This window comes from Cyprinodon variegatus, unplaced genomic scaffold (assembly GCF_000732505.1).
Source record: "Cyprinodon variegatus isolate N-32 unplaced genomic scaffold, C_variegatus-1.0 Scaffold157, whole genome shotgun sequence".
Lineage (NCBI taxonomy): Eukaryota > Metazoa > Chordata > Actinopteri > Cyprinodontiformes > Cyprinodontidae > Cyprinodon > Cyprinodon variegatus.
In genome coordinates, this window is record NW_015150610.1 from 468,730 (window position 1) to 495,407 (window position 26,678).

General features: G+C 38.7%; 1 protein-coding gene across 1 annotated transcript in view; it reads left to right on the top strand.

Moving 5' to 3' along the window:
• frmpd2 (FERM and PDZ domain containing 2) overlaps window positions 1–26,678 on the top strand; it is a 42,770-nt gene that overhangs the window by 7,505 nt on the left and 8,587 nt on the right. Inside the window, exons 9-42 of the mRNA XM_015377655.1 lie at window positions 948–1,101; window positions 1,287–1,358; window positions 1,564–1,738; window positions 1,922–2,057; window positions 2,691–2,829; window positions 2,929–3,081; window positions 3,172–3,357; window positions 3,650–3,812; window positions 3,901–4,156; window positions 4,248–4,327; window positions 4,488–4,565; window positions 4,692–4,799; window positions 6,925–7,041; window positions 7,121–7,329; window positions 12,623–12,724; window positions 13,011–13,104; window positions 13,589–13,674; window positions 15,394–15,568; window positions 15,915–16,126; window positions 16,730–16,828; window positions 16,919–17,427; window positions 18,603–19,215; window positions 20,801–20,971; window positions 21,057–21,231; window positions 21,325–21,535; window positions 21,633–21,670; window positions 21,912–21,998; window positions 22,724–22,782; window positions 23,787–23,948; window positions 24,023–24,272; window positions 24,412–24,506; window positions 24,662–24,744; window positions 26,264–26,397; window positions 26,491–26,639. Coding sequence (XP_015233141.1) covers window positions 948–1,101; window positions 1,287–1,358; window positions 1,564–1,738; window positions 1,922–2,057; window positions 2,691–2,829; window positions 2,929–3,081; window positions 3,172–3,357; window positions 3,650–3,812; window positions 3,901–4,156; window positions 4,248–4,327; window positions 4,488–4,565; window positions 4,692–4,799; window positions 6,925–7,041; window positions 7,121–7,329; window positions 12,623–12,724; window positions 13,011–13,104; window positions 13,589–13,674; window positions 15,394–15,568; window positions 15,915–16,126; window positions 16,730–16,828; window positions 16,919–17,427; window positions 18,603–19,215; window positions 20,801–20,971; window positions 21,057–21,231; window positions 21,325–21,535; window positions 21,633–21,670; window positions 21,912–21,998; window positions 22,724–22,782; window positions 23,787–23,948; window positions 24,023–24,272; window positions 24,412–24,506; window positions 24,662–24,744; window positions 26,264–26,397; window positions 26,491–26,639 — 5,530 coding nt within the window. The remainder of the gene's footprint in view (window positions 1–947; window positions 1,102–1,286; window positions 1,359–1,563; window positions 1,739–1,921; window positions 2,058–2,690; window positions 2,830–2,928; window positions 3,082–3,171; window positions 3,358–3,649; window positions 3,813–3,900; window positions 4,157–4,247; window positions 4,328–4,487; window positions 4,566–4,691; window positions 4,800–6,924; window positions 7,042–7,120; window positions 7,330–12,622; window positions 12,725–13,010; window positions 13,105–13,588; window positions 13,675–15,393; window positions 15,569–15,914; window positions 16,127–16,729; window positions 16,829–16,918; window positions 17,428–18,602; window positions 19,216–20,800; window positions 20,972–21,056; window positions 21,232–21,324; window positions 21,536–21,632; window positions 21,671–21,911; window positions 21,999–22,723; window positions 22,783–23,786; window positions 23,949–24,022; window positions 24,273–24,411; window positions 24,507–24,661; window positions 24,745–26,263; window positions 26,398–26,490; window positions 26,640–26,678) is intronic.

The window sequence follows — 26,678 nt, forward strand, 5'->3', positions numbered from 1 at the left end:
CCGACCACCTGGTCATAAAACTGTTTTAAGTGATCATACTGCTGCTTTGATGCCTCCACGGTCGCCTCCATGCTGCTGTGGCTTCCACGCTGCATTTTTTTTTTGATGACGCACGCGGCTGTAGGCTACGACGCTGGTAGCTGGTGTTGCCAGATTGGGTGTTTTTCCCGCTACATATTAAGGCCTGTTTACGGTGTGATTTAGCCGGGGTTTCGCCTAGAGGGCTCTATAGAAATCTGGCAACCTATTGAACAGAGTTGAACTGAGAGAGCGTGCCGTTCAAAGACACCAGAATGAACGAGTTCACACTAACGTTCATCAGGCAGTAATACAGTACGTTCAGTTCACGTTCGCCCAAAATATGAATGAGTTCATGAACTTTCGTTTCGTTTCGTTCAGGCACAACACTGCTTCTAGACTCCTCCATTTAATTCATTTAGTTAAAACTTGACACAATTGAGTTTTTCAACCACATAATAATCCCAAGCAGAAAGGGTTTGGAAGGACTGAATGAGCTGGTATTGAGATTGTTAAAATTAGCAAAGCACTAATGTTAAACATAATAAGTAATGGTCGAAGCGGACAATGGTCGAAGGAAACCAATGAATTTAAGGGAGGTCTAACAGTCCTGCCTCTATTTAATTTTTGACCAGAATTATACCAGAAGCTTATTACATATGCTTTTTTTTAACTAGAGGTAGCATGCTCTAGCTGTCCACTAAAGCCAAAGAACAGTTGAAATGCAGATTTAAAAGCCTAAAATCATATAGTATTCATGCCAGTGGTGACTAAGAGTAACTTCTAAATGTGGATATATATACAAATCATTCTACTCCACATTCTATCCTTTTCAATGTCTGTACTGACTTTGCCATTGTTTGACTTTCCAGGTTGTCCACACAACTATTACTCATTCTGTCCTTCCTTCCCTGCCTCTGACCCATCAGGCTCCCTCGGAGGGTGTGCCGCAGGGACAGTAACTGCAGCTGGATTGGTAGGAGCCCCCAGCACGATTTCTCTCCGAAGGCATCAGGCAGATCTCACAGTCCTTCCATCACCTTCAGCGAGTCCTCTCTCAGCCTAAGCCAGAGAAAAGCTAAGGTCAAAACTGGAGCTTTTTATTGTGATAAGTAAACTAAATGTTTTGTACAAGCCAAATGTGCAAAATATGTTGTTTTAAAAAAGTAACTTGTAAATACTGGTAGTAAGACATTTAAAAAGAAATTATTAGACAGGTTTGGTATGGTGTTCTGTAAGGTTTTTTTATTCCATATTATACATTTTAGGCACTGGGTCCAGAGTTTGTAAGAATGCCAGACGAGCAGCAAATTCTTCTTGAGCTCCCAGGATCTATTGTGGTAAATTACTGGTTTCAAGTTACTTTCCTGTTTCTCTATCTGCCCCTATTTGGTGTATATGTCTGTTCTGCCACAGTCTTTAAGTTGTTCTTGCACGTTGAGCTGTCTACATGCATAAATGCATGTTTGGTACAACCTTCTCAGTGTGTCTGTTGTTGTTGTGTTTTTCTATGTGCATGCATTTCTCTGTGTCTGCACACCACAGTCCAAAAAGGGCCATTCAAGTTCCTCTCAGCGAGAAGTGACTGTAGTGCTGCCTAATGGACAGTACGTGGTTGTCCGCTGTGACATTAAATCCAGGGCAAGAGATGTGTTTGACATGGTGGTGGCTCACGCAAACTTGGTGGAGCACTTTTACTTTGGTCTTTCCTTCCTAGATGGTAAGAGGACATGTTGAATGGGACCTAATCTCTCTGTATTAAAGTAACCAAATTAAAAATGTTATATCAAATGTCATTGTGTTATGCTAAGTAACAAATAATGTCTTGACAATTAGCCTAATGGGTGATAATACAGAGGGACAAAGATTGGCGTTAATCGGTTTATTTCTTTGTATTTTGCAGATGATGAATATTTCTTTTTGGACCACGAGACAAAAATCTCCAAAGTTGCACCTGACAGCTGGAAAAAGGGACAGATATCTTCCTTTTTGGTGTTTCTTCGAGTCAAATATTTCGTTAATGATATTGCCTTTATTCTGTAAGTAAACATTTCTTAAATTGACTTCTTTTTTTGTCGTCTATAATCAATTCTAGCTCTTTCATTTCTGGTTTTGCTTTCGGGTTGCAATTTTTTTCCATGATGCATTATATCTGCAAAAAATATATATATGTGACTGCAAATGAGCTAGAAAAGGTAATCAATCTGTTACAGAAGAAGGACAACTATGAAAAGTCAAAGCAGAATGAGGCAAAACATAGGGTGAACATAAGGATGGATGCATTGTTTCCCAGAATTTTTTATTTTATTTTTTTATCCTTTTAGACCAATATTGGTATTTGTATTTGCTAAAACTGAACCAACAGTATGGTGGCCCCTGTACTCAGTTATCATCTACAGTTTTTCATAGCAGAAAACCAGTAATACCTCTCACAATGCAAATGATCCAAGTAGGAACCTTCCCAACACACGAAATTCAAATATATACATTTTGAACTTATTAGCTTTATTTAATGTAATTTTGTTGGAAAGTTGACACTCAAGTCATTCATGTTACAGACATGCTCTGATGATATCATTTTAATAATCAAATTATTGAATATATTTCTTTTTATCAACTATGTTTGCTTTAAATTATTAAAGAGTGAAAATACATTTTTCTTTACTTTCTAGACACAGACTGACTCGTCACCAGTATTACTTGCAATTGCGTAAAGATATCTTGGAGGACAGGCTTTACTGCAATGAGGAGACAGGCTTGTTCCTGGCTGCTCTCGCTCTGCAGGCTGAGTTTGGTGATTACATGCCAGAGGTACAGAGAAAATACAGAAAAATTTGATTATTTTAGCTTTGAATATCTCGATTGTCAAGTAACCAATAGGGTGTTTTATTTGTGTGTGTATCTGCGCAGCTGTATGGTAAAGACTATTATCAGCCAGAACTTTACGTATCCAAAAGGATGCTGGAGAAGCTTGCTGTCCCCATTATTAGAGAGGAGTTACCGAGACTACATGCCAGTCATGCTCATTTGTTGCCTGAGGAGGCAGAAACAGAGTATCTGAAGGTAAAGTGAGATTTTAAACCACATTAACTTGTAACATGCTAATGTAAGAGAAATACTGTAAGCTTGTTTTTATTTTTTTGTTGCCATTAGATTGTCCAACAGTTGCCAGAGTATGGAGTTATGTTCCATCGCGTGGGAAGGGAGAAAAGGCCGTTGATAGGAGAGTTAGTTCTGGGAGTGTGCGCCAAAGGAATCATCGTTTATGAGACGAAGAACCACCTGCGAACTGTCACCAGGCGCTTCTTGTGGAGGGAAACAGACTCCATATCCACTGGGGTAAAAAATAATCAGGGCAATTTCAGTCAGATCTTGTTTCAAGTTGTTTTATCTAGATGTTGGAATGCAGCTTGTTAGTTTCAGAACTGAATTTCATAATTTGATTTCTACTTTTCATCATGCATTATACTGTTGATAATGTTTGGAAGGTATGAGAAATTTAGCAAAGAACTAAAAAAAATACTTCACCATTTTGCAACATTTTTATCTACATCTCAGCATTATGGGAGGAAAAAAAAAAAACTCACATTTAAAGTTCTTAATTAAACACTGACCTATGTTTGTCTTTTAGCGCCATAAGCTGATTATAGAGTGTGGTGGACCCAGTGGAAAAAAGCACATTTTTGTGACAGAAACCTCTAAGATTGCACAGTACCTCTTGAACCTCTGCTCAGCACAGCACAAATTTCACAGTGAGATGACATCTCGACAGCTGAACCACACACTGATACCTGGTGGGATGGCTTCAGGAATTTATTACAGTATAGCTGGATATGTCATAACAATAATAAAAATGAAAACATTTCTTCTCTTGTTCTCTAGATGAAAATATTTCTGCCTATCGAGCTCGTAGCATGAGTCTGAAGCGGATATCTTGTTCAGAAGGCATGTTGAACCATGTGGGTTTGACTTCTGGCCAGGCCGACTTGCTCTCCAAGTCCTGTGATGATCTTACTGCCAAGCTGGAAGCTCGACTTCGCCAGCAAAGACAAATGAGGAGGGAGATGAGCAGAGAGCTGAATAAGGAACTGCCCGCAACAGGAGACCTCAGGGATGTAAAAGAGCGGCAGTATTGGAGGTAATAACTGATGATGATGAAGATGGTAACAGCAATAGCTTGTTTGGAAAAAGGCTTGTTGTTTGGATATAAATGCATGGCTGTGTTGTAGCGCTCCACGGACTAATCCCAGAAGGACGTCAAGTGTCTCACTGCAGAAGCAGGACTCTAATGCTTCATCTTCTCTAAGAGGTGATCATAATAAATCTTTCTTTCAAATGGACTCAGCTTGTCATCTCCTTAAAGGCTTTTTTTGGTGTTTTTATTTGACTGGTATTAAAATGTGTGAATCCAGTTTACGGGAAATGTGAGTATAAACACATGTAAACATGTTTTTTTCTTTTTCTACTAGTTGATACACCAACACGGACCCCGCCTGAGAGAGAGATAGTTTGTGTGACACTGAAAAAAGATCCCAAACTGGGATTTGGTGAGTTTTTCTTTTTCTAAACACAAATTGATGGTTTAAAATAAAAGGGATTCCTGTGATCTGTCACATTAGAGTTTAGCTGTGCAGGTGATATTTCCCTACTTATCCTCGGTACATGTGTTTCAGGCTTTGTGATTGTAGGAGAGGACAACACAGGAAAGCTTGACCTTGGTATTTTCATTGCTTCAATTGTCCCTGATGGCCCTGCAGACAAAGATGGACGAATCAAACCTGGTAAGGACTACGATTTTAAAACATCTGCTTTACTTTTAATATAAAAAAAGTGTCCTGAAATGGTTTTCGCTCCATCCAGCAATATTTCTTCTTTTTTCAGTTTTTGTCACACTTTAATACTTAATATTGTCAAGCTAATTTTGATATTAAACAAAGAACTCATGAGTAAATCATCAGTATAAACAGTAGTTTTCGAATTGTGATTGTCTTAATTAAGAGAAAGAAGCTATCAAAATCGACCTGCCTCTATGTGGAAAATGTAGACACTCCCTAAACATGGCTGGTTCTAAGTTAACTGGCCTTCAGTTTTTTTTTTCATCACATTGGAGGAGGTTTGACCCATTGTTCTTTGCAGAGTTGTTTTAGTTTAGCAAATTCAGAGGTTTTTCCAGCATTAATGGCAGTTTAATCCGTTTAATCTTAGAGCATTTTAAATGGATTATGGTCCAGACTTTGCTTAGACTGCTCCAAGACCTTTTTTGATAAGTTGATGATGTGCTTAGAAATATAATTACCACTTTCCCTTATATTTTGGGATGTTTTGTGGTAAACATGTGATAGTCCTCGGGGTGTATTTTGGTAAAGATGTTACAGTATTTGTTTTGATTTCTCTTATGAATGACATTTTTGTCCCTTCTATCTCTTTTTCTAAAAATATGAACATTTAACTGAGACAAGAAGCTGACGATGCATTAAATGTTTTTTTCCTTCTTTTGCGACCTCATTATGAGGGGCTGATGCATTCTCTTGGATTTTTATAAAGCGGGGCATTGTGTTTTAAGTCCTTAAGCCTACTAATTTTTTTCAGATAGGTTCTCTGTAAAGCCCTGAACCCACCGAATCCGATTTTGCATCCGATCTGACAGAAAATTGTGTTGCAGGAGGTCGTTGTGTTTAGGGCTTATTGAGGTTCAATGGGGATGATCACACCCGACAAGATTTTCAGAAAGACGGCTTGCGTCTCTCCAACCAGATAGATTTCAGGACTATTTTAGTCAGACTAAGCAGTAATTCAGCAGTAATTTCAGGGGTCTGGCAGGAAGAGAGACACAAAGTTACAAACACAAACTCTTCAGGGCAAAATGCAAAGTAAAATCTGTCAATCACAGTGAAAACACTCAGTTTCTGAGTTGCACAGCACATAGACCTATATTGAAGGTGGGGCTGACCTGTGCATAATCAATCAATAAAACTTTTTTTTTTAAACAGACTCACCAGAAGTTCAGGAAGACAGGGAACGTATAAAGTATTGTTCCTCTTTGAGCATAAAAAATAATAATAATAAGAAGAGACGATGAAGGAGATTGCAGCTTATCACTTTCCCCGAAAAAAAAAAAAAACTTTTACAAACTTTAGGAGGACAGAAATGGATATAGTAAAGTAGTGATCCTCTTTGAGCCACACACAAAAAAAAAAACAATGGGAAGACACTGCAGGTAAGTGAAGTGTATCTCTCTCCTCTCATTATGAAAAAAAGAAAAAGTTTAACAAACTTCCCAGATCTCTCTCTGAGAATCACCTCTGATTGTATATAAACTTTCCCACAGCCTTAATTGCTGCATTTTAATTTTCTTTAAATGTAATTCCCATCATGTTTTTAATATAGGCCTATAGAAATTCTGGTTTAGAATGGTTTAAGATATGCTGCACAGACTCATGCAGTGGGGCTTTGCTTTTCTAACCGCATCGGTTATTTATTTTATTTTTTTTATAACTGTTTATAATCTGTCCCATTCAAATGTGGAAAATTGTTTCAATTTGTGTGGCACAGAGACAGAGAAAAAAAGTTTGACAGAAGAAAATCAGATTGGAGATTAAAAAGTCATATGCAACCAGTGTGATCGTGTTTAAACGATTTATAAATTCTACAGAACTAATTTTAATCGGCCCTGGGTGTACCCCCCCCCCCCCCCCTCAGTTTTTGTTTAAAAATTAACTCTTTAAAACTAGGGCTAAACTGGTGGTTTTTAATGAGTTTGAAAAGTTTGACAAAATAGCAAAAACAGAAGAAATCTGTTTTTGAAAGCACTTTTTGTCATAACTTCAAATGAAATTAAAGATGCAATGTTATAACCATCACATCTTCTCACCATGTTTTTTTTTTAAATAAATATTTCTTTCCTAGGTGGACGCCTAATATCCCTTAACAAGACCAGTTTAGAAGGAGTCACATTCAGTGATGCTGCTGCCATCCTTCAGAGCAGTCCTGATGAAGTAGAGCTCATTGTTTCACAGCCTAAACGTAAGAGTTACTCTGTTGCGGTCTCTATCAAATGGTGTCTTAATCGGTGTGTAATCTCTCTTGGCTGCTCTCCTTGCAGACTCACTGAAGGATATGCAGGGCTCCTTGAGCCAAAGTACTCTTGGTTTGTCATTAGAAAGAAGCTTTGGGTCACAGACCACCTTGAGTGGCACAGAGTATCGCCCACCTGTGGAGGAGCTTGAGGAGGCCATCATCTTGTCCAGCTTGGCCACTCCAAAGCATAACAAAAAGCTCCACATTCCCGTTGTTCGAATACATGATGCTCAGGTAGGAACCATTTGTCTACAAAGATAATGGACTGTTTCCATGAAAGATGTTTAAGAGGTCGGACAGATCAAATGTTAAACTGATTAGGTGCTCTAAACAACCGGATAAACATCCTTGTCTTTGACTGGTATCCAAAAGAATACCTGAGTGAAAATTCTTCAGGAGGAGGTATTACATCAAAGTCAATGATTCATTGTTGTCACCCTGCTTTGTAAAATAGATAATATCCCTGTGATACAGCAGCAATAGACATTTTTTTTTTATTAGAAAAATCTAACCTTTATTTACTAGGAAGGTCGGTTTCTCATTTTCAATGACAACCTGGCCAAGAAGCAGCATGCAAGGCAAATAGAATTTAAGAGACCAGGCAACCTACCTTTGCACTGCCTGGGTTGATAACAAGACAGCCTATGACTCAGTGTCACACACATGGAACCTGGAATGCCAGAGGCTGTGCAAGTTTAACAGCACTCTTAGAGCCTTCATTGCAAACTCCATGGAGCTGTGGAAAACCACATGTAAGACTTCAAGCCACCTGTAGAAATCTCCATCAGATGTGGAATTTAGCCTCCTCAGCCAAGTAACCCACAAGATTGGCTATGGCAGAGATGTGGCCACTATCAGCAGCCTTCTGCAGTTGGATGACATCAAGCTGTATGCTAAAAGTGAGCAAGACTTTAAACATGGAACATCAGAATGTTGTTTGGTCTGGAGAAATCTGGCCAGATGGTGACAAGGAGAAGGAAGGTAATCCAGACAGAGGGAATAGTAGATGTATAAGAGAGCTACAAGTACCTTGGATTACCACAGACAAATGGCAACCAAGAGGAGGCTACAAGGAAAACAGCAACAGCTGAATACCTGCAACAAGCGAGGTAAGTTCTGAGAAGTTAGCTCGCTGGTATGAACAAATTTCCAGACAATCAGCAAGTATGCCTTGCCAGTAATCGGATACCCTGCTAGGATAATAAGTTGGCCTAAGGAGGAAATTCAGGCTATTGATATAAAAACACAGAAGCCACTTGCTGTGCATGGTGGATTCCACCCCAAATACAGTAAACACAGACTATACACTAGCAAAAAGAAGGAGGTAGAGGCCTTGTGAACATTTTAAGCTACCATTAAACATAAAACATCCAAGCTCCAAGAATACATCAGGAGCATGGCCCCAAGGAATGAAGCTCTCTGTTAATGTCTCAGACAAAAGAAGATGGAAGACAATGAACTGGAGGAACCGTCATGGGAGGGAAAACGAAAGTTATGAATGTAACTACGGTTCTATGAATCCCATATGACTGCCAGAGGGCAGTGCTGAAAACACTGAATGTTCCTTCACGCGTGCGCAGTTCAAGGAATTATACCAACAGAGTCGCAGCTGTGGCACCACGGATGAACACACAGAAGCTATATATGCTGGCATCATTAAGGGCTCTGTTCCTTCAAAATCTTCCTGCGGAAGCAAGGATTCTGAGTGACAGTGAATCGCTTCTGCTCATCCAGGATTCATAGAACCATAGTTACATACGTAACTTTCATTCTATTTTATCCCTACTGACCGTTAGATGGCATTGCTGAAAACATTCAACGACTAATACCAACCATGTGACGAGGAATCCTGAGCACATACTTCACTGAGTGGGCCCAGCTGAACCTCTTAAAAGAACCTAGCCCAAAGGATGAGAGGCAGCCACACGAAATTGTAGAACCTGTGAATGTGCTTGGAGAAGCCCATGATGCTGTAGTACATATGGCCTCCAGTTAAAACCCCCTTCATAACAGCCCAGGAAGCAGATACGCTCCTGGTAGAATGGCGGCGCTCTGAACTGTTGATGACATTCATAATCAAGTGGGCGAGACACTGTTTAGTAAGAGGACAGCCCAGCTTGGAACCTCCATAGCACACAGAAAGCTAGTCTGAGCGCCTTTACGGTTGTATTGGCAGTGATATATGCATTCAGCACCTGTAGAGATTAGTTACAATCTGAATGGGGCAATATCTTGTGCACAAATGCAGTGTTGAGGCCCAAGGTAACACCAGAACCACCTCGATCCCATTAGACATGAGGGACTGACAGAAAAGGCATGTAGCTCACCTTCCTAGCTGAAAAAAAAGCTAACAAAAAGCTGTCCTATATGAGAGCCACTGGAGCTATGCTTGCAACAAGGGCTAGAAAGGGGAACAGCACAAATCATCCAGAACCAAAGGCAGATCCCATTCAGGAGCTCGAGGAGCAAGCAGCCGGCACAACCTAAGAGCACCTCGCAGAAAAAGAAAGACCAGACTATGGCCCCCCACTGGACGATTCATCAGCAGTCATCAGAAGTTGCATGATGGTATGAGATGGCTGCCAAATACACCTAAAGGGTCAAATGAGAATGACCCTTATTAAGGAGAGAATAGAGTAACTCCAGAACAGTAGGCACTGTGCAGGAAACTGGGTCCTGATTGTGGGCCGAGCACCACTGAGAAAATATACACCATCTATTTTTGTATTGCTCCCAAGTTGGAGGGAACCATAGCACTCAATATGGTGTGCCTGACAGAGTCTGAAACACCCCCCAGCCTCCCGGTGGCCACACCCACAGCTGGAAACTTTGAGAGCTGGGGTGCCATATCTGTCCCCCCCAACTGAAACAGTAGATCCCTCCTGTTCTGACCTAGTCAGAATTTGTGTCCCTTACATTGGAAAAGCTGTGAAAGTCGTCAGTCAAAACACATTACAGACACTTTGGTTAAACAGTAACATGTTATGAATAAACCTTTAGAATGTCATGTTTAAAAGACATGTTTATAAAAAGAAAACAAAAACTGCACATTAACAGTCAGCAGAGAACAAACATCACTCCATAAGTGTGCCAGCCTGTAGTGCTCATTTCTAACTTGTTGCTGGAGGGATTTTTTGTCTCCCTCAATGTTTTTTACGACCTCCCCACAAAGCACAATTGTTTGTATTCAATTATGATGAGCAGTGCTGGAAAGTCACAAAGTACATTTACTTGATTACTGTACTTTTTTTTGTAGATTTACTTAACTGAAGTAATATTTCGGTAGGTGCCTATAACTTTCACTCCACCACATTTCAAAGTCAAATATTGCACTTTCTGATCCACTAAATTTTAAGGAAGCTGTTACTTGTTACTTTTAGCTCAGCTTAGGTTTGTAATCCGCTGTTGCTGTTTTTCTTTCTTAAAATGCAATTTCAACATGCAAGACAGCAGCCCTTAGGACTGAATAAGGACACCACTGTTTTAGAGATTTGCATGACGTTCCACAAATATGAGAAATTCAGGGCAGATATTATTTGTAGTTGATAAAAGTTATTGAGGTGTTAGTTGTTGCCATGTGGTCAAGTTGTTCAGTAGGAGGAGTTCTCAAATCAGAGTTGTAGTTTCTTATTTTTAACAGATTCAACCTAAACCTAAATGAATCAGTTTCTTTATTTACAACTACAATTTACATTGTAATCTAGATCTCAGTTTCAGTACAAACCGTTCATCACGTACATCACATACATTCGGGTTGGGGGTGTGCAGGAATTTTCTGTCAGCCTTGACTCTTTTCTTGCTGGCTCTACATGGCGAATCTGGTATTACAGATTTGTTGAGCTTTTCCACCTCAAAGCGAGTGTGCACATCCAAGATATTATTCCATCTCCCCCCTGAGTTCAACCACCGCAGCCAGCCTGCGATTAAACGCACCCAGCATACAGCTCAGCTCCCGGTCCTGCTTAATCAAAGCCTTTGTGAGAGCGTAAAATAAAAATAAAAATAGCTTTACTTATGTTTTTGTGGCATTTATATGCTGAAGTTCTTCACAGGTGGTTTAGAAATTATTGCAGAGTGGTTCTAGGGGTCAGTACATAAGGTGGTTTCTGAAAGTTACAAGGTTCTTTGAAATTACTCTGAAAATTGGCGAGAAAGGCACTGAGATTACAAAATTTGATTTATATTTTTGAATACTTAAATACTTTTAAAGGAATGTACTTTTCAATTCTTAAGTATTTCCAAAAGTGAGTACTTCAATACTTTAACTTGAGTAGATGTTTGATCAGGTAACTTTTACTTGTAGTTGAGTAAGATTTGACTATGAGTATATACTTTCACTCAAGTACTACTGTTGAGTACTTTTTCCACTGCTGATGATGAGCCTACCTTGGTTTGTGATACATTAAGAAAAGGTTAGAGACTATTTCAGTTCAATTCAATTACAGCAACACTTTATTGATCCTAAACGGAAATGAAATGTTATCCTAGATCATAGGCTTTCATTAACTATCTGTGTGTGTTAATAGCTGTAGGCAGGAAGGATGTTCTGTAGCAATCTGTCTTGCACCGGATTTGGAGAAGCCTTAAATAAAGACTCTCTGTTCTTGTTGTTACATCCAATTTTCTAATTTAAATGGGGCGGACCAAACCTATTTGTTTATCCTTTGCACACATAATCTTTTTAGATCACCCACAACACTTGTTGTACATTCAATCTGTTACAGAAAAGTGTAAAGCATGCCCTAGGTTATTTAACAACAGCCTATGTGTTTGATATGTCACTGAGCACTGTTAAATCCATTTTTTTTAAAGGGAAAGATTATGGCACAGATCCAAGCATACCACGACACCAAGACAGCTAAACAGAGAGGGTGGACAGGACTAGCTCTGATAGAAGTCTGTGTACATTTTGGAAAGGCTGCACAGATCTATGGCTTAAGTGATTGATATGTTGAGGGGAAATCTGTCATTTTTCGACTCCCAACACTGATTTTTATTGAGTCGCAAGAAGAAAGACATAGATTAAAAAACAAATAGAGAAGAACTCTGTTGGCAAGCCTTAAAAGGTCTTTCATAATTTCACTTTACAATTATCACTACATTGTGATGGTCTATTACAAAAAATCCCAGTGCAGTAAATAACATCTTAGAGGGTATCTTTGATGAGACACTACAAAAGGACAGATAAAGCTGTCAGACAAACTTGAATACATTCTACTTGATGTTAAAAAGACCATGTATAAATCTGTTTGTTGAAGTAAAATTACTTCAGTTTGTATGTTATGCTGGTTTATAAACACTACCCTTCATGCCCCCATTTTTCAGTGTATTCATAAAATACATTACAAGGTTCTCCCGACTGATCTTTAACTGTGATCTGGGTAATATACTTGTATAGAGTATTTAAATCAGTAGTTTTTTCCTATTTCAAATATGCGGGCCTTTCTTTTTCCTAAAGTTTACCTTGTAGACTTAAACTGTTACCTTGTTGGGTAAGAAGTGTTTTTCCTTCATGGTTCTCTTTTAGGATGGGTCTCCAAGATCCCCGTCCATCCTAAGCCTTAAAACAGCAGAGCAGTTTTCTGTGGACCTAAAGAAAAGTGGAGGCAGTCTTGGAATAAGTGTCACTGTAAGTCACCATTTTTCTTCTTCTTTTACTCAAGACTATTAATGAAATTTCTCTCTTTGGAATTAGTAGACCATATACTGTAGTGTTCTGGGGTTTTTTCTCAAGCTATTTTAAAGAGAGACAGTTAAAAAATCTACATTTTAAAGGAGGAAAAGTCCCCTACTCAGGCACTACTGTAGACACAACGCAGAAGTCTGGATTTCTATATAATGAGGTGGATGATTAGGCTTGTTTTAGTCTAAAGTCATTAAATAATCACATTTTGTTGTCTCTTGTTTCTTAAAAGGGAGGAATTAACACCAACACACAATTTGGAGGCATTTATATCAAGAATTTGGTCCCTGGAGGAGCTGCTGAGAAAGATGGCCGCATACAAATTGGTATTACATTCATCTTTTATCCTAAATAGTGGAATGAAAAATTAGAATTAAACAAGCTTAAAGGTATTGAATTATGGGGTTGTTTATATCAAACTGAATATATGCTGGAGCTCTGCTGAATCAAACTTCCATTTGCAATCCCTGAGTTACAAATTATGATTCATTTTCTTCAACATACAAGATTTCTACTGATTTTTTATTTTATTTTTTTGTAGTGTTATAATGTATTTCTTTATTCCAGTATTTAAAGGCAGGAGAAATGTTGCACACCTGATATAATCAGCAAAAATGATCAGATTTTGAACAACATCCAACACTGTCTTTGAAGTTTTCCTTTGTTATTAAAATATATAGCACAGTGTCTGCTTCTGCTTACGATTCAGAGGAGAGGAACAACTTTTTAAGTCCTTGACAAGCCTGTTTAGGTTTTGACTCACACACGTGATGCTGCTAATTGTGATGAGATTGGCTTTGTGCACAACAGGTGACAGACTGCTGGAGGTTGATGGATCCAACCTGAGGGGTGTGACGCACAAACAGGCGGTCGAGTGCCTGAAGAGGAGTGGGGAGGTATTAGCAAACTGAGATATAGACACAAGCACACAGAAATAATTTAAAAACAACTAAATTCCTAGTTAAGTGTTTTTTACCTGGAAAAAAGGCTTCAAGGCAAACATTTCTGTTCATTTATTATTTTAGTGATGCCACAATTAGAATTTTTTGACTGATTTTTAATCTTAGGGTTTTGTAAAGCTCTGAGCTTGTCAAAGCCATTTTTCTTTTTGCGGTTCAAGTTACAACCAGTGTTGTTTTTGACAGCCATCTTAGATTTAGTCTTAGTTTTCGTCTTCAGAACTCTTATTATTTTTAGTCACATTTAAGTTATTACTATATGTGATAGTTTTATTTGGTTTAAGTCAACTAAAACTCAAAAAGGTTTTAGTCTAGTTTTAGTCAGTTTTATGTTTCAATTTATAAAACACTAAACCTTTACAATTTCGAAAAACAACCAGATTCTTTACCAGACTGAAAGCTCTTGCCTAGATACTATAATTGCTGGAGATGCAATGCTGCCGTGCAGTTCGTCATTGCTGTTGGGAAGAAGATTTATACAATTAGAATAAACTTTTTTATGAATGAATGCCTTACTTTTTTACAAAAGTGTCTCACATAAGTTGTGAAAATAGCAGATCTAGTACAAGACATAATATTGGTTAAAATAGCAGACAGAAAAGCTAACAAAAATAAAGGAATGGCTTTAAACATACAAGGTTTCTATTCAACTGTCCATCTACTATCAGTTATGCATTACACAGATCAATAGATCGTCATTACTCCAAAAAAGCACCTGGGTCTTTATCCAAAAATAAACCGTATGCAATTAAATATATGCTTTGGACATAATTTAGGGATTCCTTTTGATAGAAATTAAAGAAGGTTATTACCTCTTGTGACCTGGAGAAAATAAAAACTTGACAGGTAGACAAACAGAGTTTTTACGTTTGGCAGAGGATGATCAGCCACATATAGTTTATGAAGTAGCGAGGGCAGGAGAGCGAACCATCAGTGTGGAGCGTAAAGCGCAGCCTCTGAGCTAAACATGCGCAAAGACACATTTCTGCACAATCAGAGGTGGAAGAACAGAGTTGGTCAGAGTTGAGCACCCAGTGCCAGACCATTCCAGTTAATTTTACCCACCTCTGCTGCTGCCATGGTCAACTGTGGTCATGCAGAATGTGCACCACTGCCTGGCAGGTGGGCGGCATGACCAAACAGGACGCAGAAACAGGGCTGATACTGCTAAGCAGATTACAGCACAATCATGCATTTTAAACATCTGATTTAGTCTCATCGACGAAAACTCACACCCATGACTCGTCATGTTTTCACCATCAAAGATCCATGTTTAGCTCATCAGTTTATGTTATCGTCATGAAAAAAGGAGCATCAATGAAATGATTTTGTCATCGTCATCTTTGACTAAAACAACACTGGTTACAACAATAGAAAATGAATTATTAAATCAAACATTTTTTATTTGTTGAGCCATTTACTCTCACAGGCTCTTTAATTTGTGGCCACTCTTATCTGAGTCTTTAGGAATATTGCTGATTACGAGAAAAAAATTTTCTAGAAATAATTTTATCACTCTGTTAATAGAACAAAAAAAGAAAAAAGACCATCTTTATGTCAGTGTTTTTACTGTTGAGCCCTAAACCATTCATACCATTGTCAGATTTAGATTTACAGCAACAGTTTTTAATTTCATTCTTCACCTGTTCCTTGAAGGTGGTGAACCTGTTACTGGAAAGGGAGCCTACAGTTGTCTTAGAGCACAGAGCTGACTCCTCCTGCCTTCCCTTGATTCACAGTCCATCATACAGTCAGCCGACCTCCAGGACAGAGGTCTCCATGGAAACAACCTTGAGTGGTCGAGCCAAGGACTACAGCTTTGTGACAGATGGTGAGAGTAAAGAGGAAAGGACAAATACACTTTCTCACATAAAAAATATGTCATACACATACATAGGGCCCAGGGGTGACAAAGTCATCTGACAGCTACAGTGTGCTTGTTGTCAGAGTGATCCAGAATGATGCCGCCTCAGTCCCTGCAGACTACATGCACAAAAAACCTTTCCTTTCTAAGCCTGGATGAAATAACATCTCCTTATCCCTTTAAAACCTCAGTTTTCTCTGTTGCATTGATTGATTGTTGGAAGAAAATATGCAAAATACACACTTAAAAATGAACAAATAGAAAATCACTAAACACATTTTCCCTCCCCTTTTATGTCTTCTCTCTCTTACAGAAAATACTCATGAAGTGGTTCTGAAAAAGAGCTTATCTGGTCTCGGCTTCAGCTTTTATATCTCGCAGCTACGATCAGGAGCGGACCGTGGCAGCGTGGTTCGCATCAAACGCCTTTTTCCTGGTCAGCCAGCACAAGAGAGCGGCCTGCTGCGAGAAGGGGACCTAATTCTGTCTGTCAACAGGGAACCTGTTAAAGATCTCTCCTACCAGGTTGAGCTTCCATGTTACCTTTGTAGCTGAGATATTCATGGTTTGTCCTTTTCTATAACATTAAAAATAGACAATACATCACAGCAGTGGACGCGTAGCATCACAGAGGAGTTTACTTTAGATTTACATATTTACATTTACTACTACAAATGTAATACAAAAAGTATCAGGATTTTTCAGGTAAAAAAAACAACCCAAGTAAGATTCTAATTTTGAAGAAAAGGAAAAATGATCCACTTACAACGGCACCCTTGATTTAATACTTTTAGAGGCACTTACTGCAGTAACGGCTGCAAGTCTTTTTGAGATATAGAGACAGAAAGTTTTGCTTATTGTACTTCACAAACAAGATAAGTCTTTGTTGGACTAAATGGAGAGGTGTGGTTTGGACTTTGACTGGACTGTTTCATTATCGTAGTTTTTTTTATCAACACCATTCCATTACAGTTTTATGTTTAGTCTTATTCTGTTGGAAGCGCTCATGTTGTTTCTATTATAAAACGGACATCAGATTTCTGATATCCAGATGGATGAATTTGCTTTATATATCTGATTTAGTTCACCCTTAAACTTGATTAGTTCTTTGCCTTCTGCTGTTTTTAGAGAGTTTTGTTCCTGCTACGAGGAGCCCCATCTGAAGTTCATCTATTGATCTGTCGGCCCCCTCCTGGAATACTTTATGAAGTGGATGACAATAGACTGGTAAACTAAAAAAATATAAAGGTCACTCCTATAGTGGTTGCAGTACAGACATCATAGCAACTGTCCTTTTTGTTTTGACTAATCCTGTAGAGTCCCGCCCCTATTCGTGGAATTCGATCAAGATCTCTGGACATCCGACTTGGAGAGGACTACAGCCAGCTCCTTAAGTCTCCCAGTGATGTCAGCATACATGAGCAGTTGGTGCCTCCCACCAAGGATGAAGTTTTTACCAACAGTACAGAGAAAATTCCAGATCCTCCCATAAATGTACCCCTCCCAGAGAGCGAGATAAACACAGAGAATGATATGGAGGAGGCCTTCCCTCCTCCTCCATCTCCTCCTCGCACACCTCCCTCACCAACATCACCCACATCTCCTCCGTCACCAGTCTCACCAGTGTCCCCCACCTCACCATCTTCACCTGTTCCTTTCTCTCCGCCGAATCCACCTGAGCCTCGACCTGGAGAACAAGTAGAACAAAAGGAAGAAGAAGATGAAAGGAGGAAAAATGAAGAAGAGGATGCTTCTGCAACACTGAGCTCAGCTTTGATGCTAATGGATGTTTATGCTAAAACTGCCTCTAAACCTGTGTATACCAGGTATCCTATCATATGCATACCTAGCATTTAACACCCCGCCTTTTTTGTCATTATAGGGGTAGGGTTAGCTGCTTTTAGTAGCAAAAAAAAAAAAAGAAAAAGAATATTTCATAGAACTACCTTGTTGCTTTGGCAACATGTAACTGTAGTTTGAACATTATTTTAAATATACCCTGCTACATGAATACAGTGCAGCATTCCTTTATAAAAATATTCACTCCCTTGAACTGTTTCTCATTGATGCCCCAACATAAATTAGTGCAGAATTGTGTGGAAGTGTAAGGACAATATGTTGCAACCTAATTATAATTTTTTGGGTCTCTAGTCTTCAGATTCTTAATTGGATTTTGCTCTAGATTTTGACCGGGCAATTAGCCTTCTTGAATATCTGGTGTTAGGTTTATGTTCCTGCTACAAGGTGGGTGTCAGACTTCTGCAGCCTTTCTTCCAGTATAACTGTGTTTGTAGCTCCATACATCTTCCAGTCTGCTTGGACCAACTTACAGCTCCCACCAATGAAATCATCACCATTTCATGAAGTTTTTAACATCATTTTCCATCCTGCAAAACCGTGTTTAGAGGGGCAGAGAATTGTCAGATGTCTGTTACACGGAACTTAGCTGATGACTTTCTTGAGGAAGACCATGCTCTCTGTTTACTTATGCCCATGATGTCCAAGGCTTAGTATACTGTTTTATAGAATAACCTTGATTTAAACATCTTGATCTTCATAATGATGCACATCTCCAATGACCCATCAGCTGTTCCGAGACCTTTACTGAACAGCAGAATTTATACTAAAACTGAATTACACAGATTTTCTGTGTTTGATCTGGGATGACCTCTAAAGGCTATGTTTTAAACCAGTTTTATTTTGGGTTGTCAAACTGCAGGGGGTTAAACAAAGAAATGCCAGTATTTGTTTTTGATATTTGTTACAAAAATAGTGGGTGGGAACATTTTTTTTATATAGCCCTGTAAAATGTCATGTCAAGTTTTCTGTTTGGTGATGTCTAAATCCAATTGAAGTATTATAGTATCATATACATATAGCTATGATGCACGTGGGAAATGGTTTATCTGTGTAAAAATGCTTTTTTTCCCCTAACATTTTCTGTATCGAAAAACGAAATGCATGAATTATTTTTGACACTTTTGCGTTTGTGAAATTGCAGTGGTGTCAGACAAGAGATAGATGGGAGTGTCACCTACTGCCTTATGGGAAATGGACTGACCATCATGGCCGATGAAGAATACCTGACCATCAGCTCTACCCTAGAGCCTCCTCGTAGCCCTACCTCCAACAGCACACCAAACACTGACATCGAAGCCCTCGAATCCCGAACTCAAAGCAGCCTTGAGGTTCTAAAGCCCACCTCTCATGTCCCCATCACCCCTAACATCACCCCTCTCAACCTCTCATCTGATCTACCAGCCTCTTGCTCACTCTCCTATCCATCTCCACCACTCACCACACAACCCCCGAAAACAAAGCATCACCCAATCCAACAAGGGCATCTTCGAAGTCACTTTAAAGGAACATCTAGGAACGTTCACCCTACGGTGCCACCACCGCAGCCTCCTCCCATAACGCCAATCACAGCCCAAATTATCTCCTCAGTGCCTCCCTGCACTGGAGTGCCCACTCCAACAATGCCTTCCACTGTGTTGCCCTGTTCTGGCCAGATTCAGTTGCAGCTGAGAGAAGAACCAGAGAGGAAAGTAAGGGAATACAGGGATGATTTTGATGAAGAACTGGATGAAGAAGAGGAAGAAAGTCGGAGGAAGGTAAGAAAACGTTAACCTCTATTTTTTTTTTTTATGTTTTTAAAGAGAAATTGATTAAGTGTGTCTGTCTGCCATATGTGACAAGTTTTAAAACTTTAATAAAATAATTTGACTTTTATGCAAAAGAAAAACAAATAATGATCCACCTTGAAAGAAACAATGATATAAATTAGGTTTGATTTTCAAGTTAAAGGAGTATGTTTTGCATGCAAAATGCACAGTAGTTTAAAAGGATAGCTTTCTGAATCGATGTTTGGTTAAAGGTTTATTATTTATATGGACACCGGAGTGCATAAACAACACTGCAAAAATGATCTAGAAATAGTGTATTTACCCTTAATTTGAGTTGGTAAATAAGATGATTTGCCAATGGAATTGGTATTTTTGATCTTAAAATAAGATAATTAGATAATATACACTTGAAATAAGACTATGCAATTTTTCTTCCTTATTTTAAATGTAAATTGTCTTGTTCCATTGGCAAAGTGTCTCACCTCTTCAATTCAAGAATAAATTCTTTTATTTTAAGAAAAACTGACTTATTTAGATTACATTTTTTTAGTGTAGATTTGGCAATAAAGTCTCCACCATCTATATGTTTTCTTTGTAGTAATCTAGTATATTTTAACTCTTATAGACTTATCTGCACCTTTCTGAGATGCAGCCTGCTAGTATGATTTAGAGCCACCTGTTACCTTTAGAGCAATATAAATTTTTGATGACATGGATTCAACAAAGTGATGGAAAACATTTCTCTACGAATCTAAACCGTATTGAATCCTTGTTATATTACTATCAAGCTGTTGTACGAATTGACGACTGTGCACCAAAACCGCTTGCTAGAAGTTCTTGGATTGAGATCTGGTTATTCTGGTGACCATTGGATTATAGTAAACTAATCATTGGTGTATTCAGGAAACTAGCTTAAGATGATTTAAACTACGTGACATGATAACACCACAGGTCTGAACAGTTGAAAGAAGGCACGACGTATCGTTGCTTTTATGTTGTTTCCAGTTTATCTGTTGCAGTATTCCTGAGGCTGTGTGAATTTGTATTTCTAGCAGAGGAGTAGCATCAAATGTGATTTTCTGCTTCAAGTGGGTCTTTGATTTTCTGGTGCTTTTTTTGTTATCTTGACCCAGTCCATTCTCCTTTGCCCCCCTAGTTTAATAAAAAGCCTTTGCTTTTACAAAACTGCCTTTCACTGGATATCTTCACTGTTTTGGTATTCCATGTAAACCTCAAGAACAGTTGAGTGTTTGTTTTTTTTTCTGAAATGCTCAGATCAAGTGTTTTACGCCAATCACCATGCCATAATTCAAATCCCCTCCTTTATTTTTATTCCCCTTCTGATGCTCATTTTGAACTTTATCATCTTATTGTTATCACAGCCTGAGGCGTGTATGCATTGAGTTGCTAAACAGTGATGGGTTTATTCACTCATTAGCTTCAACAATCAATTAAATAGGTGTATATGTTAAACTGAACACTTAGTACATGTAACATTTGGATGTTAACTGTCATTGTAAAAATTGCTGTAGTTCTCAAAAAGGGTTATATTCACATTTCCTCTACCCTGCAGGGTATGATTAAAGAGTTTGAGCTCACAGTGGTTCTGACCAAGTCGAGGAGTGGCAGCTTTGGGTTCACCATCACTCGTAGCAAAATTGATAATTGCTACTACATACAGGAAATATTGGACAACCCCGCCAAGGCAGATGGACGACTCAGGGCCGGGGACAGGCTCATCACGGTGCACACCAAAACAGCCCCCTGAACATTTAAACACTCCTTTTAGAAAAGACATTTGGTTATTACTTTTCTATCATTTTCTTCAGGTCAACGGGCACAATGTCACCAGTGTGGCAGATGATGTTGCCATGACGATACTCAGGTCATCTCCTAGAAGGCTGAATATGACCCTGGGTAGAGCAGTCAGCAACCTGGTGGCTCCACCTCCCTGCGACAGCCTGCCTGACATTGTTCTGCACAAGACGCCATCGGGACAGTTGGGTGGGAGCCTCTGCATTAAATGCTGTTTTCTTAGACTATTTAGTTAAATCAGTTACTTGTGTTAAAATGTCCGTGTGATGGTGTCCTTCCCAGGAATAAAGCTGACGGGTGGCATTGGCAGCAAATGGCAGGGCATTTATTGCCTGGAGGTGGTGCCAGGCTCCCCAGCCAGTGAGGAGGGCAGTGTCAAGCCAAATGACAAGATCCTGTACATCTGTGGCAGGTGCACCCTGGGAATGACTTTAGAGGATGCAGTCAAAGCTTGTGAGATTGCCCCTCGTAAGGTCAAACTCAAAATCATCCGGTATGTGTGTGTCTTAGGCTGAAAGCAGAGATGCTTTCTGATGGAAGTTCTTATTTTATCTTTATATTTATGTATGGATTTGTTGTTTCTGTCACAGTGAAGACCAGCCAGTTACCTCCAAAGCTAAGTGGAACGGTGAGTTGAATAGCTTAAGGTGAATAAGGGGACTGTTTGGTGCGTTGCATCATATGCACCAAAGAACTGCTTAGAAACAAGATATGTTTGAGCTGAGCTAGGTGGTGATTATTCAGGTTCAATCATTACCAGATAAGTGTTCCTTAAAGCAAAATGATGGCCTGTCTGTACATGTTGCGCCCCGTTTTTCTATGCAAAGGTGATACGTTTTGTATGGTGAAAAGGATCTTTTCATTAACAGGCCTGTTTGACTGGAAGAAGGATAAGAAGTCCTTTGCCCGATTTGAGGAGACTCTCTCTCCTGAGAGGGAGTTTATTGTTGATGACAGTGAGTTATTCTCTTCATTTCCCTCATTTATTCCTCCATTTAGCCCAAACTCTCCATGAACCTTCTGTCTTTATACTACAATTCCCTGTCAGGCTACAGCTTATTGTCCCACTGTCAGTGTGAGGCCGAGCTCGGTGCTAACAGATACCTCTCTCTGCTGCTTTGTGTGTGTGAGCTCTGAACGCTGACAGACAGATCCTGGGCTCACACAGTGGAATTAATAATTAGCAAGCCCTCCACTAGAGTACTGGACTGCAAAGCCAGTGGCATCACATAGAGATACAGATACACTCACTTTAGGACCCATACAGGCAGTGGTTTACTGGACAGATCTCTCAGTTCCCCTGGTGACAGAACATAGACCAATAAAGGACACTGTGGAGAGTTGGTCTGAAAAGATCAGCCTTGCTCATCTGTCACAGAGGAGACGCATCCATCAACACTTCTTTTTGAAAATGGCCAAAGAGGTTGGAGGTCGGTGTTTTGTTGTTGTTGTTTTTTTTGTTGTTGTTTTTTTTAGGGGTTTCATAATTGAGAAGAGGATGAGGGTTCAGCTTATATGATAGAAACGATACTGGATCCTCAGACCTTTTACCTTCTTGATAAATAGTATCTTGTGATTATGGTCATAGTAGTATTATCATTGAATTATAGCATTAACACATTTTTTCGTTGTTGTTTTGGGTTGTTTTATATTTAGAGCATCTTTATTCCTTTGTTTTTAGCTGAAAGTGTACGCAGGACTACAGAGAGGAGATGTCGTTCTCTTACCCAAGGACAAGATGTAAGTTTCAGAATAATTGGTTTTGTTCAGTTGTTATTTTTTCTTGTTGTGCCCTTTGTATATTTTTCCCTGCTAATTTATTTGAAATGTCCTTTACACACAGTTAAATGTAAGTCATTTTGTGACCAGAGTTTCTGGAGATCATTTATTTGATTCATTAAAGAACAGACATCATTTTAATACAATAATTTATTAAAGTTACCAAAATCATTGTCATGTACCAGCTTAGTGTTCTGTAGCATTAAGGTCCAGTAATGTAGAACGCAACATTTGTTAAGCCTTACACTCACCCAGTATGGGGGTTAAGGATGGTTCAGTGTCTACGTTACTTCAAATGTAATAAGTAGGGTGTTTTATAAAGGACAATGGATCATCTAAAGCGCCCCTTGTTTTTAATAATATCTGACTGCAATTTAAAGCTACAGTCTGATAGGATTTTTTCTGGAAGCTATTTGCTGAATTAAACATTTTACATGTTTCCATATAAATAACTAAGTAAAAAAAAATGCAGGAAAAAAAATCACAAGTTTATTGTTACCTCTGAAGGTGTAAAGGAGAATAATATTGGTCTCTTCACTTTAACTCATTTCATTTTTATTTTTTTTATAGCTGCTTTTGATGCATGAAGCAAAGCAGTCGTGAAATGAAGAAAGATTTGAGTGGGATTTAAGATTCTAAGTGAAAAAACATAGTATCTAAGTGGAATCAATCGATTCAATGATTACGAAAATAAACAGTTTATAACAACTGGCCAAAGAAAATGCAAGTAGAAGTCTTATTTTTGATATAATCACAGAAAGCAGACCACTTCTAAAAGCGGTTTCAATTAGGATCTCCAGCTGGCAAACATTTTAAAATGCAGTTTTGAAAATCATCTATAACTTTTTTGCATTCACGTTTCTTGTGCTCAAAATGTGTAAATACTGATATACACAAATTATGTAAATAGGTATGTAAATACATATAACATGATCCTCTTAAATTCAATCATTTCCTCCCTTCAGAGTTGTATCATGCAAGTGGAGTTTAAGAAACCAGAGGGGGGAGGCCTGGGCTTCGCTTTGGTGGGGGGAACTAATGGCAGCATGCTCAGAGTGAGAGATATCTGCTCTGGTGGAGTAGCCGAGCAGGATGGCCGTCTGAAAGTCGGAGACATTCTTTTAGAGGTAAAGAACCACTTGCAACACCACCGTTCTGTTTCCTCCTACTTTTCCTTTGACTTTCACTCTTTAACTGCCAGGTAAACGGTGTGATTGTGTCTGGGCTGAGCCACAGTAAGGTGGTCGATATTCTGAGGAAAGCTGAAGGTACAGTGCAGCTCACCATCTGCAGAGACATCCTACCCCTAACCTACTCTGAGTCTCCTACACCGCCAAACATGTCTGCCCACACTGAGGCCATTTTAGCAGAGCAGCCGGCTCATGTGTCCAGCTCTGATATCTGCTCAGCTCCTGAAGGCTTGCAGGAGGGGCAGGCTGAGCACCCTGCTGGTATGATATCAATCATCTCTTTCTTTTTATCAACAGTTTGAATAAATAAGATAAGTGTAAATGTAGTGTACCTCATAAAGATTTATCCTGAATAACATTGAGAGATAAAAAAATGAAAACATTTTAAAAACATCCTTAGACCCTGTGGCTAATGAAGCTGAAGTTATCCTCACATCACCGCCTCCCACACCTCACAGAGTTACCATCACGAAGAAAGAGACTTCAGTTGAGGAGGTAACAATAATAACAACACAAACACCCTAATCCTAAAGACATAATTTAACATTACTGTCTGTTAAAAATAGATCATGCTCCACATTTCTTTACTAACATCCACTAACATCTTCCTCCTCCTGTCTGTTGCCTCCTACTCCTTGTTTGTGGGACAGGAGAGTTGTAACAACACCCCTTCTCATCAAGCTTGCTGCCCATCCCTCAATGTCACTGAAATGTTGCATGGAGCATCTGACAGGTATCAATGGTTTTGAGTTGTCTTCTGTTGTGTTGTCACTATATTTAGTCTCTGTTGTCCTTTTCTCCCCCTTTTTCTGCTTCCAAATTTTGCTCGTTTTGCTGGAGTTCCACTTCTAACCACATGATGGTAGCAGAGAGCAGTAGATTTTTTTTTTATCACCGAGTTTAAGTAAAATGTGAAATTAACTAAAACAAATGTAAATAAACTCTTAGTCAATTCTGCTAATTTACAAAGCCTTAAGATAAAGCAGGCGATTTCAAAGTACGTTTTAAGAGAAGTAATTCAAATATATGTACAGAAATACTATCAATTAAATCCAGTCATGGGGATTTAAGTAACCGGAGTCTGCAGGAAGGGCAAATAAAAACTAACCTCTGGGGGTTGTTTGCTTACTTTCGTTTACAAAAATTATCTGAATTGGGATAGAAATCTGCAGAGCTAATGTTAATGTGTTGTGACTGGATTTTAGGCAAATAATCAATGATTATTATATTTAGAGTGCTTTAAAAAATACTAATTAAAGAAAAGTACTTAGGAGCCTTAGATCCTCAAATTCCAGCATCTTTTTTATCATTATTTTGGCGCATGTTTTTTTAATCCCCATTTACTCTAAAATGCCTAAATAAATTTAAGATTTTTTTTTTCTTTACTTATTCAATGGTTGATGGAGCTAGTCTTTTCATAACCCTATTTAATTATGAATGAGGTTGTTTATAAAGACTTTGGGGACATCAGTGGACAAACAGAAAGGCCAGGTTGCATAGCAGGTTGGAGGAAAGCTAGGCTACAAAGAATCTCTGATCAGCTCTAAAGTGATTTTTTTTTTTTTTATCTATTATCCAAATATAAGGTATAGTAAAACTGTAAACCCATCCAGACCCAGTCATCTTCACAAACTGACAAATTTGCCACAAACAAGGTTGGAAAGAATTAGAACCACTGGAAACATGTTATTATGTCAGAGAATCTAAATTATATATTAAAGATTTTAGATCAATCAATAAGTATTTATTTATATAGCAGCATTACATACTCATAAAGTGACCAAAGTGCCTCACAGGTTAAATCAATAGTGAAAGTCTAAGGTAAGCTCTGAAACCCAATGTCCCAAAGTAAGATTTGTTAAAAGGTTCAAGAAATAGTAAGATATTTGATAAAATTCCATTTGTTCATAAGTTTTAAAATGTGCGAATACAGTTGATGAAAAATCAAGTCATCCATTAACTGTTCCTGGTATACAAAATATATGCACTTGTGAATCCAGTATGTTTAAGCAATTTAAAGTTCCAATTGTTCAGTAAAGGAAGTGAGTTTTATAAACAAGCCATGTTCTTATTACCGTACAGTAATATTCCTCCAAAAACACTTTAAAGCTCTGTAAATAATAACACATTCAACTTTAGTGTTATACTGTAGATGTGATCAGTAGTTCTTTTAAAAAAAGAAAAAAAAAAAAGCTTAGACTTCACTTCAGCCCACTTTGTAGAAAAATAAGTTCTAACTTCTATTCCACTAGGACACAAATTGTCACAAAATTATTGGACCAGTCTTGCAAGGATATTCGGAAAACCCAGTCAGATGGCTGGAGCAGCGACGAGGATGATAATGTGTTTGATACAGCTATACAGGAAGTTTCCTCGCCACAAACAGGTCTGTAAAACCGTCATTACTACAGTTTCCACTTGGAGTGCATGCTTTGTCTCTACAGGGCAAACATAGGTAACTGCTGTTCTGATTCCATAGGTCCACCTTTGGTATCAGAAGAGGAACTGGCCCGTCTAGCACTTATTACTCCTGCCAAGACCAGCCAGTACTCGGGCTCCAGAGTTAAAGCTCTCATAAAGATTCTGCAGCACCAACTTGACCAGCAGGAACTAGTCAAAGAGTTCACGGTGTGCACAAATTCAAACATACATTATAGTATAGATATA